Source organism: Callithrix jacchus, chromosome 15, assembly GCF_049354715.1.
Source record: "Callithrix jacchus isolate 240 chromosome 15, calJac240_pri, whole genome shotgun sequence".
Taxonomy (NCBI): domain Eukaryota; kingdom Metazoa; phylum Chordata; class Mammalia; order Primates; family Cebidae; genus Callithrix; species Callithrix jacchus.
The window spans coordinates 33,041,987-33,056,365 of NC_133516.1; the positions used below are offsets into that span (position 1 = coordinate 33,041,987).

General features: G+C 55.5%; 1 protein-coding gene across 8 annotated transcripts in view; it reads right to left on the reverse strand.

Annotated features, from left to right (window-relative positions):
• Positions 1–14,379, reverse strand: part of CACNA2D2 (calcium voltage-gated channel auxiliary subunit alpha2delta 2) — a 137,974-nt gene that overhangs the window by 104,976 nt on the left and 18,619 nt on the right. For all 8 annotated transcript variants that reach the window (XM_035275617.3, XM_054245683.2, XM_035275616.3 and 5 more), the window contains exon 2: positions 6,051–6,132. In XM_035275617.3, the coding sequence (XP_035131508.2) occupies positions 6,051–6,132 (82 nt within the window). The remainder of the gene's footprint in view (positions 1–6,050; positions 6,133–14,379) is intronic.

A 14,379-nucleotide genomic window follows, 5' to 3' on the forward strand; every position in this document is an offset into this window, starting at 1 on the left:
CTCCACAGACCTGCCTTTCTACGCCCATGGCCTCCATAGAAACCTAGGGGGCAATTCCCTGCTGAGGCTGCTCAGAATCCCAGATGCCTCAGAGCAGGGCTCCCTGCCCCAGCCCTGCCCTGCCCGGACTCTAGAAGCCAGGCACCCAAGTGCGCCTCTCTGGGGCCTTCCTGTCACTACATCTCCATCTGCTCTAGGCTGTTCTGACACGATACCCTCGTCCCAGGGAGAAGGAAGAGAGGAGGCCTGGCAGGGAGCAAGGAGCTGAGAAGGGGACCCATACCTGGCCCAGCCTCACCAGCCCTGGAGGAGCCACTAGGGTGAGGGAGCCTCCAGGTGGTTGGTGCCCAACATATGCCATGAAGGCTTATGAAGGGGTGGCCAACATGAGCCAGGTCCCTGGGGCAGGCATCTCAGGCAGTCCCCCTACCCACACAGCCCCTCTCTGGTGAGGGCTTGTGGAAGGATACAGGCCACCTAAGCCAGTCAGCTGGCCCAGGCCAGAGCGCCTGTCATGGACGAAATGGCTTTAGAAAAGCTTCTCAAAAATGGAATTTTCTGCTGCTAGCAACAACAGCGTGTGTGTGTATATGGGGGGGAGGGGGCTGGAGGGGCCAGGAGGGAAACAGCCACTCCCAATTCAATCCTGTGTCTCCCACACAGTGCTCAGGAGAGAACATTCCCAGACTTTACAGTGGGCAGGGGTAGGGGGTACCAGAAGAGGCTGCCCCCAGGTCAGGGCATGGGAAGGAAAGAGGTAGAGAGCAGGCTGGGTTGGGGGGACACAGAGGGGGTCTAGGCAGGGCTTTGGTCAGGCTGCTGTGCATCTGCCTCTCTCTACCCAATTATGCTCGAGCAGCAGCCTCACCACATCTCAGACGCCCTCCCAGGAGCCCCCTCTTTAGCCCCACGAATCCCCGCTGGGTGCCAAGCAAGAGGACCATATGGAGGGAATAATAAGACAATTAACTTTCCATTAAAGAATAATATATGTGGGTTTTTAGGGAGGCAAGCGACAGCAATTCCTAGCGGCATATTTCACACCCGCACTTCCCCATCGCCCCCCACCCTGATGCGCCCCACATCCTCATCATCTACACCAGGAGAGGAGGGTGCCGCTGGGCCTCACCAGGAGGTGGCTGGGTAGAGGGGTGGAGGCTGCACAATGAGCAAGTGCAGAGCCCTGAAATGCTGGCTCCAAGGCTGCAGGAGCCCCACAGAGGGGCTGTGCTGCGCTTTCCACCCCTCACCTGACTCAGAGCATCAGTGTGACAGCCTGTGCCAGTGGGGGACCTGGCTAAGGAGCTGCATGCCTGTCTCCTGGGGGCACATGTGAACCACAGTGCTCGGGTGAAAGGACCTTCTGTGGGGTCTGGGGGTGACAATTTCTTGTTCTACTCTTACCTGGCCCTCTGGGCACCCCTCCCCACTGGCTTCCTTCTTCCTCTTCTGCTCCAGCCCCTCTAAGGTTCTGAGGTTCCCTGGTACTTTCAGGCACTGCTAACCCCACTTGGGATGCCCAGATGCCCAGAGGGCACCCTCCCTAGATGGAACCAGAGTGCAGCCTCAGCCAGCACCCCCAGAGTCAGTGTGTGAGTATGCACGTGTTTCTGAAGTTGGCTGTGCCAGCTGAGGAGGAGGGTGGAAGGGGACAAGAGGCCTGTCTCAAACGCACCTGCAGAGGGGCCCTGTCTTACCTCCCTGACCCCTTGGGAAAGGGACCCTGGACATGGCCAGGCTTTGGTCCATGCTGGGAGCCAGCTCCAGATGTGGTACTCCACAAATATTAATTACACATTCCTGTGGAGTGCTGAGCAGACGGGGCACAGAGATGGCCGGGGGCAGACAAGATGGAGTAGGACTGTGCCACCACCACTGGTTGGAAAATGCCATTCCTGGCTACCCATAAGAAGTGGGGACACACAGACACCATCAACTTGAATCACCATGACTGTTCAGAGAAGCACAGCAGTGGGGAGGGGAACAAAAGACTCAGGTTGGGGATTTCCAAGTCCTAGGGTCCCCTTCTCTGAATACAGGCTCAGCAGTCCATGGGAGGGGCTGTCCCGGGTGGCTCCTCTGCTAGCCAGCTTCCCCACCACCACTCAGGGCTGGCCTGCCAGGGATCCAGGATAGGACTGGCTGGTGGAGACAGCAGCCAGGGCCAGGGCCTCAGCTTTCCCATTTGTATGATAGGACCACAGGAATAACTAGCAGCATGTAGCTGGGCTAAGGCCATTCTGGGGTGGAGGCGGCTGGGACATGGGTCGCACCGTATGCCATTTCTGCCCTGACTGGCAGGCAAGCTATGAGTGGTTGATGAGGACTGGGAAAGGCTTCCATGGGTCCAGAATTGGCTTAAGCCTTCCCAGAGGGTAGCCTGTGGCCTCCAAACATGGCTGTCCCAGGTTCCTGCTCCTAGCCCAGCTCTGGCCAGGCAGCTCTAGCCTCAGCCCCAACCCCAGGCAGAGGAGCTTCCCTCCTTCTGGAGATCCTCCAAGGAAGGTGTCTCTCAGTGGTCAGGAATGCACCCCGGGGCTGGTGTGCCTCAGGAGCCAACCAGCTCTTCATCGTGTCTGACTATAATCTCTCCTGCTTTCCTTCCCACCAGGTTCCCAGCGTTGCTCCCACTGGACCCTAGACACTTAGCCGGAAGAAGGTAGGTTCCTGGCTGTACCCATCAGAGTGACCTGGGCTTCAGAGAGGGGAGACCTGTCCCAGCTCCACATCCTCCCTACCCCCATTCCCCATGCACCCCCAGGCACCTGATGAATTATTCATCCTGATCAACCTCATTATGTGAAGGAGCTCAGAGCCCAAACATATGCACTGTGCTCTCCCCCAGAATGGAACAATATGGTGCTGATGGGGGAGGGTGGAAAGGAGGCTCCAAAGACCTTGCTCAGGCCCAAGGGGCTCTCCAGGGGGAGAACACAGTAGGGTCCATACTTTTGTGGCCTATTCAGGCCAAGAGTGGGCCAGGGATGGTGGGAGTTGGGCTGGGGTACCCGGGAGGATTCGGCTCAGGGTGACTGGCCAAGCATGGGGATGGGACCAGCACATGAGCACCAGGCCACAAGGAGAGCTCCAGCTATGCACTAGCTGTGGTATTAGATGAGGAAATGAAATGGGGTCTTCACAGGGAGTACCCGCATGCCACAGAAGTATGCCATAGTTTTCAACCTGCAAATGGGCCAGTCTGCACCTAGCCATGCCCCCATGGGGGTTATGGTGAGGTCAGGAGGAGGAAAGTGCCAAGGCAAGGAAAACATTCCCAAATGCTACTGTCTGCAGTTTCTGCACTCTGGTGGCTGCCAGCCCTCATGGCTCCAAGCTTCTGGGTGGGTGTAGGGCAGCCTCTAGGATAGGGGCATGCAGTCTGGACAGCCTTCAAAGGGAAGAAGGCCAAGGGGCCTGGATGCCAGGATCACCCCAGCTGTTCGGGGGGCAACTCAAAATCAGATCAAGGAAGGCTGAGGAAGGGCAGCCCCAGTGGGGGCCAAAGCTGCCAGCTTGGCAGGGCTGGTGCCAGGGTTTGCAGCAGCATCACAGCTGGGTCAGGGCTCTGCTCCAAGCATCTTCCTGACTTGTCAGAGCCAGCTGTGGGCTGGGCGCATGGACCATCTTTCTGTGCATTTGGAGAGCAATGGTGGCTTAGTCAGGGTCAGGGGTGAGTCGTGAGAGGCTAGGGAGCAACCCCACAGGGTTGCCCTCTTCCTCTAAAACTCTATACCTTGCCCCCCAACCCCCACACTCATCTCACCAGAGTGCTCTGTGCCAAGAAACATAGCTATCGGCAGGAAGTAAGAGGCTGAGGAAGCAGATGAGGAAAACTAGAGCAGGACAGATTGCTGTTGGAGAGCTGGCAGCCATCAGCAGGCAGAGGCACTCCACCAGAGTGCCAGGAGGAGCCAGGGACGCCAGGTCAGCACTTCTCTGCCTGCCTGTCTGCCACGCGGAGCATGGCCCTGCTCTGGCCCAGCTCCCTACTGCCCCAGGCTCATCTTGTCCACCCTACCAAGAAGGGAAGCAGAGCCAGAGCCGGAGCTGCACCCTGAACAGGAGTCAGGAGCCCAGGGTCCATGCCCCAGCTCTGCTACAAGCCAGCAGCACGACCACCTTGGTAATTGCTGGGCAGAAGGGGGTGGGGGAGACAGGCTCACTGATGAAAGTGTCTGGAATCTCTCAAGTCCCATCAGAAAGGAAGGGAAATGATCCCTGGGAGTGAAAACGACCAATGAGGGAAATTCAAATTTGATTTCCAAAAAGAGGGCATATCTGTATCAGCCCATCCATTGCTATTTTAACCACTTCATCCTCCAGTCAGACTTCCCAGCTGTGTCAGGGGTCAAGAATGCGGATCGGAAAGGATCCAGGGCTCACCCAGGGGCACACGATGGGTACGCTGAGCTGGGATTCCACCTCTGGTTCTCACAATCCAGCAAGCTCACTGGTCCAGACAGACCTCAGGCTTGATGTGTGTACATTATTTTCTCATTGCCAGACATTCAGAGCCTGAGTTGCCCGTGAGTATAAAATAAACATCCTCAAGCTGAAGGTTCAAAGTATGAAGGATTCTTGACCGGAGGGCTACAATTAACTCCTGATGTGGGGTACAGCTTATGTCCTGATACGAAACTTGGAAAGGTGCTGGATGTACACATCGGGGAGCTATCATTTCTTCATTAGTCCACACAGCTATCCTTGGCAGTGGCTGCTTGGAGCCTGGTTAGCATTGGGTGCTATTCCTGAGCCTAAATTGACTCCTGTTCCGGAACAGCTTTTCCTACAGCACTGTCTCTGGAAAGCTCTGCCGGCCTCCAAGTGCGGCTGAGTCATTGAGAGTTCACAGGAAGAGAGTGTGATGGGGGCTACTGAGATCCAAGCCTAGCAACCAGGAAAGGGATCTTGAGTGTTGCTGGGCCACTGACGGGGAGGACACAGACCTCCAGGACCTGGACTCTCCCTCCCCACAGCGTTGTCACATCCTTAGCCACCTCTGATCTGCCCCAGCCTGTGCCAGAGGTCCTACATCCACACTCAAGGTCAACACACTGGCTGCCACCCCCACTTCCTGGGTACCAGCTATAAGCTAAGTGTGAGGAAGGGACTCAGGACAATCCCCACGGCCCTGCCCCACATCTGCTGACCCTGGTCCTGACCAACAGGGACAACAGGAACACAGTGGGTATATAATCCCCAACCCTGGACCTGGACTCCCGACTGAACCAGCCACAGTAGGCTGGTTTACTCTACAGTTCTCAGTGGGAGACCCCCATTTAATCCCCTGCTCGGTTCTGGTCAGCACCTTCTGGCCCAAGCCCCCAGCAACAAGATCCTCAAAGAGCGCACATACCCCAGGGGTCACAGCCCTGTCACTCCAAGAGCTCAGCCCTCCCAGGCGCTGCATCTCCACATAGAGAGCAATGGCTCAGGAGCCCGGGGCCTGACAGCAGCACATTTTGCAGCTTCCGGGAGTGACGGATGGCCTGCTCTTCACATCACTATTTCAAACATTAACATAATCTCCCAGGATGGATGTGGTGGCTGGTGCCTAATCAATCACCCCTCCCACACCTGGATCCCTCATCTCGGCAGGCATGGGATTTCCACTGTTTCCTGCTACAGCACCTCAGGCACCACTTTCGGGCTGGTGTGGACCGGCCATCCCATCATTTCCTGGGTCTCTTTGGCTCCCATGCACCCTCCATGTCCACTGGTCCCTCCTGGGCCTTAGCTGCCATCCCAGGTGTGCCTCAGACACCGACCTCTCCCTCTTGAAAGCCCAAAAAGCCCCAAATCCCTCTCAGCAGCAGGATTGTCGTTCAAGCTGGGTTGCTGCTCTGGCCGTGACCTCAGGAAGAGCAGGCCAGGCCCTGGAGGAGTGCTGCTCTGCAGTCATGTCCCCACCTCCCCCATGACCCTGGGCCCAGCAGGTCCCACCAGGTCCCACCACACCAGGACATCCATTAAACCCCATCTTCCTCACTCCTTATTTCTGAAGCTTTCCCCCTTCCCTTGGAAGAGACAGCAAGTGGCACTGGACTCACCTCACGGAGCTGCTGGACGCCTCCAAAAATCCGCATCACGCCGTCAACCTCCTGCTCCAGGCGCCGGGCCCAGTGCTGCATCCTGCATGCACAGAGAGGAGAGAGGCATCAGGAGGGCCCACCTGGAGCTGCAACAGCCCCGCCCCAGCCACCCAGGGGCACCAGGGGCATCATCCACTTATACCCTAATTTTCACTAGAGGGGGAACCACAGCAAGGAAGCAGCAAGCGCCTGCGATTCCCCTTTGAAGTCCAGACCCAGTGGCCCAGGCTCTCCTCATGCACTGTGGGGCGGCAGGGAGGAGAGAAGACTGCATTGTGGATGTGCTGAGGGAGTTCAGAGGCTCGGAGAAGCCTGCAGCGAGGCCACTGTTCATTGTGAAGAGCCAGCCCTTGATGTAGCTGCTCTGAACATGGGGACCAGGGAGGAGGGGGACACGAGGGAGCCTCAGGGAGTGAGGTCTGCTGGCTCTTGAAGCCAACTGTTCCCAAGGCCAGGTAGGGCCTGGGGAAGGGGAGGGAACACTGCTGTCGCCAAGTCATTGCGTAACTGGCAGGTCCCTGCCCCTCTAGGTCTCACCTGAGCAGTGGACGTGGAGAGTTCCAGATCAGGCAGCCCTTGCCTGTCCAATACTCTGGTAGACAGACGCTTACCCGAGGCTCACTGCTGGATATCCAGTGGAACCACCCACTCATGGGTCCACTGCAGACCATCCTGCCCCACAGTCTACCTGAGCCACAGCCTGCACAGATCTCCCTCACACTGGTACCACTCTGGGATTGTTTTAACCCATTTGCATCTCAGCTTCCTTCTCACAGGGATAATTTGGGGCCACCTCTCAGGGTATTATAAGAATACATGAGAATAGGTAAGTCAAGGGCGCTCATTGCATGGGGATCTTTGTGAGTGGACAGGATGGACAGTTGGTCACATGGCCCTCTATTCTCAGACCCTATTCCTTCCCACAAAAGGGAAGGTGTCTGGGGTGAGGCCTTGCCTGGGTTCAGATGTGTGACCCACTCCCTTAGGCAGAGCCGGATGAGGCGAGCAAAACCACACCAGACCTTGCCAGATGCCAGACAGAGAGAACCACACATAACCACAAAGGTGCTCTTTGCCATCATGCATCTGAAAAGGTATCTCAATTTCTCTGTCCCACTTGACACACTCCCATTTTACAAACCAAGGCCTTTTCAGGAAGAGTGCACAGAAAAATTACCATGAAGATTTAAATAAGCCATGGGTCAAACACAGCCCACAGGGCAAGGTGATGCCAGCCCCCCAGCCTCTGGAGGTACCCTGGAAGCCCTGGGGTGCAGGAGATTGCACCTGGCCCCAACTCCGTAGGCCTGCTGCCTTCCCCAGCGCCACTTGGGCCAGGACTGTTCTGGCTCCATGGGTCAGAAGAGCCCAAGCTTCCACCTGGCCTCCTGCCCTGCCTCCCACCTCAAGCCTGTGGCTAGGGGGCTGGGCCCATGCCACTGTGGTGTATGTGCCTGGGTCGGTTGGCATGGGAACTCGGAGCAGGAGGCAGGCAGATCACTAATTGCAATTTGCCAAGCTGAATGTCAGGACCATGATGGGAAAAAAAATCAACATCAAAAGAAAGGTATTAGCTTCGGCTTGTTGCTGACTGAGCCAGGGCCTGATTCCCTCCTCCGCTCCCCACCACAGGGGAAAATCTAACCCTGAGTGTGTGTGGAGGCCAGGCTGCAGGCTGGGCTAAGAAGGGCAAGCAGGCCTGGGGAGGGCAAAGGGCAGCAGAGAATCAAGAGCCTGCATGACCCCTGGCCCCGTTCATCGGGCACTCATCTCTTGGGCCTGGCTGTGGGTGGACAATGTAGCCAGTGGCTCCTTTGTGTTCCTGAGATGGAGACTAACGTTGGGATGGGCTATCACAGTCAGTCAGGCAAGGGGCAAATGGGCAGAGTGAGGATCTGATCCCTGAAGGGAACCATTAGCTCTGCCCTGGCCCTGACCCTCACCTCAGCCACTGACTGGTGTAGGGGATAAAATGCCAATCAATCCTTCCTGGGACTCATATGTGCAAAGGCAACCACTATGTACAAGGTGCAGTGCCACCACGTCACCTGCTTTCTTGCTTCAGTCCTCACAAAGAAGCAAACACTACTATCTCACCTTACAGATGAGGAAACTGAGGCATAGGGGGTTTAAATGACCTGCCCAAGGTCACCTATCCAGGAAGTAGTGAACATAGGACTTTCCCCAGAACTGTGATGGAGTCACAAGAACTGACTCACTAAAGCAGATTCTATGCACTTCTTCCCAACTCTGCACTCGGTACCATCACCTGGGGAGCTTGAAATAGGTCATGGTGGGAATATTTACACCGCAGGAATTGGCAAATGCTAGAAACCATGTTTTCCCCTCTGGAGAGCAAATTGTAAACATTTACCAGCACATCACTGATTCCACCCCAGACTATTGACTCTTAGTATGTCTATAGGTCTCTGCTTCTAGGATTTCACAGATAAGTAAAAGAAAATTAATGGGAGAAGAAACATGGATGCCAAGTTTTATTTTGCCCAGACAACACATTATTATTATAATCATCATTTCATCTAAAAAGGCTATTTCAACACTAAAATAATTTTTAGAAGAGCCAAGTCTCAGGATAAAGTCCAATTCTTCCCCAAGACATACACGCTTGCTCTCCCTCCCTCTCTGTCTCTTACATACACAGAGTTTCCTCCCTCCCACCCCGAGGCGGAGTAGCTCTAGACTCTGCTGTGGGCTGCAGGAACTGGCCTGCTATGACACAGCAGGCCACACACACGTCCTCCCAAGGTCTAGGGGTGGCTCCAACCCTTTGCCTGGCATCCTGGACCTGCTGGGCAGACCCCAGGCCCTAGCATATTGCCCATCAGCACAGTGCCAGGGAAAACAAGTTATTCTGATTATTCACTTAAACCAAACCCAATTAGGAGGCAATATGTGTATCCCAGAGTTAAAAAGAAAATGATAGATAATTCATTCCATTGTCACAGAGATGTGATTTTGTGGGTTCTAGGACTTGGGCAGTGTCCCAGTGCCAGCTCCAAAGGGTGACACAGAGGCACTGAGGGGGCAAGGAGTTGACTATGCACCTGCACTGTTCCTGCCTGGAGGCTGAGAAGCTACCCACCAAACCAGGTCCAACCCTGGCCAGTCAATTGTACTCACTCCAGCAGAAGGGAGGGGGCCTTGGAAACACAAAGGATGCAATGGGAATCCCTACCCGCACTGGGTCAAAGGTAAGCTGATCAAATCCTGCCCAGACTTCCCTCTGCTTGGAATCAAGCACCCGGCTCAGCCAATGCCTCCCTGACCAGACAGTGTTGCCCACAGGCCCCACACCCAACAGGGAGGTGCACCTGCTGGCTCCCCACATCCTTGTAATTTTCCATGCTTTTCATTGAGATGACACTGCTTATCCCTAAGTGCTTCTAAGTGCCAAATTAACAAGGCAGTGAGGGGGAGTGGCCAGGAGGAGATGCAGGCATCTAGGTGCTGTGGTGGCTTAATGACTGGCGTGGGCACAAGAGACTAGGGACTGAGTCACGTCCTCCAATGTTCCCGACCCTAGGGAAGTGAACACATTGTGGCTCCATTTCCCAGACAAGAAAATTGAAGCCCCTGGGAAGGATGAGTACAGGATCACATACTTAGAGAGAAGCACACCTGTTCTGACTCTGTCTGTTCCATGACCCCACCTTTCCAGGACATTGCAGCCTTTGGGAAGCCTCAGGGGAAAGGCACTACTGCTGCTGCGTGACCTTGGAGAGTTCTGACCCTCAGAACCTCAGCTTTTCCATCTGTAAATGGGGGTAATGATGACTCGCTGAATAGTTTTAATGGGCAAATCCACAAATTTTTACTGGGCAGTCCCCTGAGGGCTAGCGGCTCATGCAATACAGCTCCTCCCCGAAGATCCGAAGACTTATTGAGGGCTCAGGACATCTTTGATGAAAAATTGGGGGTGGGGTGGGGAGGCTTGTCGGGAGGGGCACTGCGGAAAAGCCCTGGCAGGCTGAGGCAGCTCTGCAGGAAAGAAGATAACACCCAGTATTGCAGGATGCCAGGCCTTGGTTTCCAGGGTTCAGAACCAAGAGGAGTTGGGGAGGGAGAGGGGATGTCACTATCAAGCCAGGGAGTGACATCATCTGTGGGTGGGGTAAGGAGCTGCAGCTAAGGACCCCTTTAGCAAACAGGACCATTGAGACCCCAGCTAGAAGGCTGGGGAGGCCCCAGGTCAAACTGCAGCACATTCAGGTGGGGGCCTCCTGCTCAGGGGCAGCTGCAAATGCTCAGGGGAGGGGGAGGGTAAAGAGGAAGCAGGGAAGAGGGGGAAGGGAGGAAGGGGGAGGAGGGGAGGAGAGAAAGGGGGAGGGGGGAAACGGAGAGGAGTCCATGTGCAGATGCAGCAGCATAGATTAAACTGTTGCCAGTTGTTAATTTTATATGTGAAATTGTTGATCAGAATGTGATTTAATTGTACAGTATAATCCAGGCTTTTGGAATAAATTATGCAGAAAACTCATCTATAATTAAACAAATCAAAAAACCAGAGACAGGTGACACAGCAGGTTCACCCTCAGAGGGCACGGGTGGGTGTGGGTGGCTGGACCCAGCAGAGGGGCAAGAAAGGATGGGGGAAGGGCTCTGTTCAAGAGCAGACAGGGGCAGGCCCCGAAAGGTCAAGACCTGGTAGGGAGGAGGGGCTCGGAACGCCCAAGCTCTGCCTCTGTGGGCCTTCTCACCACTCACGTGGAGGCATTTTTGTCATCAAAGCCCTGCTGCCTCTCCCAGGTGGCCAGTCTGGATCCACCGTGTTCCACTGGGCACCTATAATCAGTCTGCGGCCTTCCCTCCAGCTTTGCAGGTCAGCTGCTGCATGAGGGAGTGAGGGGTGCATACTGCGGTGGGGCAGCAGGGGAAGCAGGAGGGGTGGATGACAGGACAAGATGAGGCTGGGGCAGGTGAGGAGTGCGAGGGAGCAGGCACAGCGAAGGCCACTGCTGCCAAGTGCAGGGTGAAGCAAACTTGGCAATGGCGGTGCCCCAGGTCTCTTGCTTCTCTCATGAGAGGCTGGCCAATTATTCTCCCGGCTCTGGGGAAGGCAACAATTTAAAATAAAGTGCAGGCCAGGCATGGTGGCTCACTCCTGTAATCCCAGGCTTTGGGGAGGCTGAGGTGAGCAAGTTTGCTTGAGCCCAGGAGTTCGAGATCAGCCTGGGCAACATGATGAAACCCTGTCTCTACAAAAAAATACAAAAATTGGCTGAATGTGGTGTTGCATGCCTGCAGTCCCGGCTACCCAATAGGCTGAGCCTGGGAGGTCAAGGCTGCATTGAGTCGAGGCCGTGCCACTGTACTCCAGCCTGGGTGATGGAGTGAAACTGTCTCAAAAAACAAAAACTATAAAATATAAAGTGCTACTTAATTATTCTGGTTATTTCCACTGGTTTGCTACCTCCCACCTCAGCACCTTTGCATTCTTCTGAAGGGGAAAGACAGACAGGGTGGGGAGGCAAGCAGGCCACTCCCCAATCCCAGCCTGGAGAAGGTGTCATTCCAAGCTCAGAAAGCAGCTGAAGCAGGGCTTGGAGCAAGGCTGGTCTCTCCCTTAGGCACTCGTCCTGCTGCAAACAGCAGGAAGCTCAAGGATGAACTCCAGGATGGCAGCATCTCCTGGGCCACCTCCCTGGGAGTCCTCTCTGACCACTCGGGGTGGATGTCCCTGTGTATCTGGACTGAGTGCCCAGATCCAGCCCTGGTTCTTGCAAGACCTTCAACTAGAACTTTCCTGTTAGGCTTCCATTTCCACATTTGGAAAACAGAGATACAGTTCAACATTCCGTTGACTTCCAAGGACCCAAAGAGGAGGTAAGTGGAAACCACAGCCCCACGTTAGTAGTGATGGCTGCCCCACACACTCATGGCACACAGGCCCATCAGGAAGGCGGGACTGCTCTCACCACAGTCTAGGCTCCCTCCTCAAGCCTGCAGCTCCCTAAATGTGGGATGGCTGTGCCTCCTCCTTAGATTGTGGTCTCCAGGTGGGCTGCAGCCCCTCCCTGCACTGCCCCTAGAAACCCAATGCAGCAGAGACCTGGTGGGGTGCCTTGTCCAGGGAGCTCGGGAAGGGCAGGGCCTCCTGTGACCAGACCTTCCTTCCTGCTTGTCCACGCAAGAGAGAAAGCTCTCAGGTTTTGGCAGCTTTGGGGGCTCAAAGACTAGGGCAGGGCCTCCCAAGAATGACAGGGCTGGCAGAGGGCAACAGTCTAGGTCACTCACTCCCCGGAGGCCACCTGGGCCATGCAATTCCAGGCTATCAAGATTACAGTGCCTTTAGATGTGGGGGCCAATCAGCACTGGCCTCACACTACATAGACAACAGAGGGGAAACTGAGGCCAGAGTGAGAGGGAAGCATGCTTGCTCAGCTCATTCATGGTAGAGTAAGGCTCCCCAGCTAGCCACCCACCACTTCACAAATTGGTAAACTGAGGGACAGAACTCAAAGGGGGCTGGCCCACCTTGCATCCAAGTACCAGCCAGGCCCAACCCTGCTTAGTTTCCGAGGTCAGATGAGATCAGGCACATTCAGGGTGGTATGGCCATAGACCCATCTTCAATCTCTTTGTGATTCAGTTGAAAGGACCCTAGAATGAGCAGCATGATGCCTCCAGGAACACCGTCCCCATCTCACCCACTCATCCCATGCACACAGGAGCAAAGTTTTCACAGGGACCTTGGAGACCCTGAGTTGCTGGGGAGGAGCAGGTGTTGCCCAAGCATGAATTGGTCCAAAGCCACCTGCCTTGACCACACGTGCCTTGGGACCCTGCCCAGATACTTCCTGCTCCTTCATTAAGAAGGCTGTCCCTTCCCTTTCTTTCCTGAGAAAGAGCTTTTCCTTCTAATTGGTGCTCGGCTGGGAGGCAGCAGCCTGTGCCTCCCCCTCAGACTAACGGTGAGCCATCATCCAGCATTAATTAGGGCACCAGGTCCAGCCCAATATTTACTCATAGTGGCCTGCTGGGTTGTGGGGAACCAGGGAGCAGCACTACCTAGAAATAAATGGGAGTGCTCAGGTGGCCCACTCAGCTCTGCTTCTTGGCCTCTGCAGGTCAGTTTCCCTCTCTAACCAAGGAGGGGTAGCCTGAGGCTTCCATGGGCCATTTAGGGATCCATACCTCAAGGGCACTGATGGGGCCCTCATTGCCTCAGGCCTGAGCCAGTGACAGGCCAGGGATCTCACTGCACTGCCTTAGTTCATCTGCACAGCAGTCAGATCACTATCTGAAATCCTCAGAGGGAAACTGAGGCACAGGGAAATTGAGTGATGTGCTCCAGGTCACAGAGCTCACACACGCCACTCAGGCTGCACATACCTCAACTTGGAACACCAGTCTTCAATGCCCAGCTGCTGGTGTGGCTAAGGGGCCTCTCAAACTGAAAGTGTCCTTAACAAGATCTGATGTCCCTTGGGACCATCTCCACCTCTTCTCCCCACTCCTTGCCTCTGCTGATGGCAGCTCCCTGGGTCCAGGTCAAAGCCTTGGGGTGACCTAGGATGGACTTTCTCTCATACCCACATCCAATCCATCAGCAAGTGCTACACCTTTGCAGTGTGCCTGAATCCACCCACTGCTGACCGCCTCCCTGGCCCCAGCCTGGCCAGGTGCCCATCAGGGTTCCTGCACCACTGCAACTGCAGCTCACTCACCGGCCTCCAGCTTCTGCCTGGCACCCACTTCCCCAGTCTGTTCCCCCTACACACAGCTGGAGTGCCCTGCTGTCATGTCCCTCCCCTGTCAACTCCATTGCATTAGGTGAAAGCCCACATCCAGTGGCTGCATCCCCAGTGGACGAACACACCCCCTTGGTGTGGCCTGAACATGCCCCTGCAGTCCCTGCACAGGCCTCAGCACATGCTGTTCCCTCTTCCTGAAACAGTCCTGAGAAGTTCAAGGGCCTCTCACCTCCTACCAGTCTCCACACGTCACCTGCTCAGTGAAGACCCCCTTGCCCTTCCATTTGAAACTGCACCTCCCAGCAGCGCTAATCTCCATGTCCCCTCCTGGGGTGATTCTTTCGGCTAGTATTCCATCAGACATCCTCCCTCTCACTTATTGTTCGCCTCTGCCTTGGGCTGTGAGCCCTGAGCCAGGAGGCTCCTGCTCTCCAGCCTGGAAGAACAGGCCATTTGCTGAGTGAATACATCTCCCCAGAGTCCTGCTGACCTCCCAGCCCTCTTGCCTAGCTTGTGTGTGGCCGGCCATGGGGCAGGCAGGCGGGGTGGGCAGGGGGAGACCGTGGAGAGGT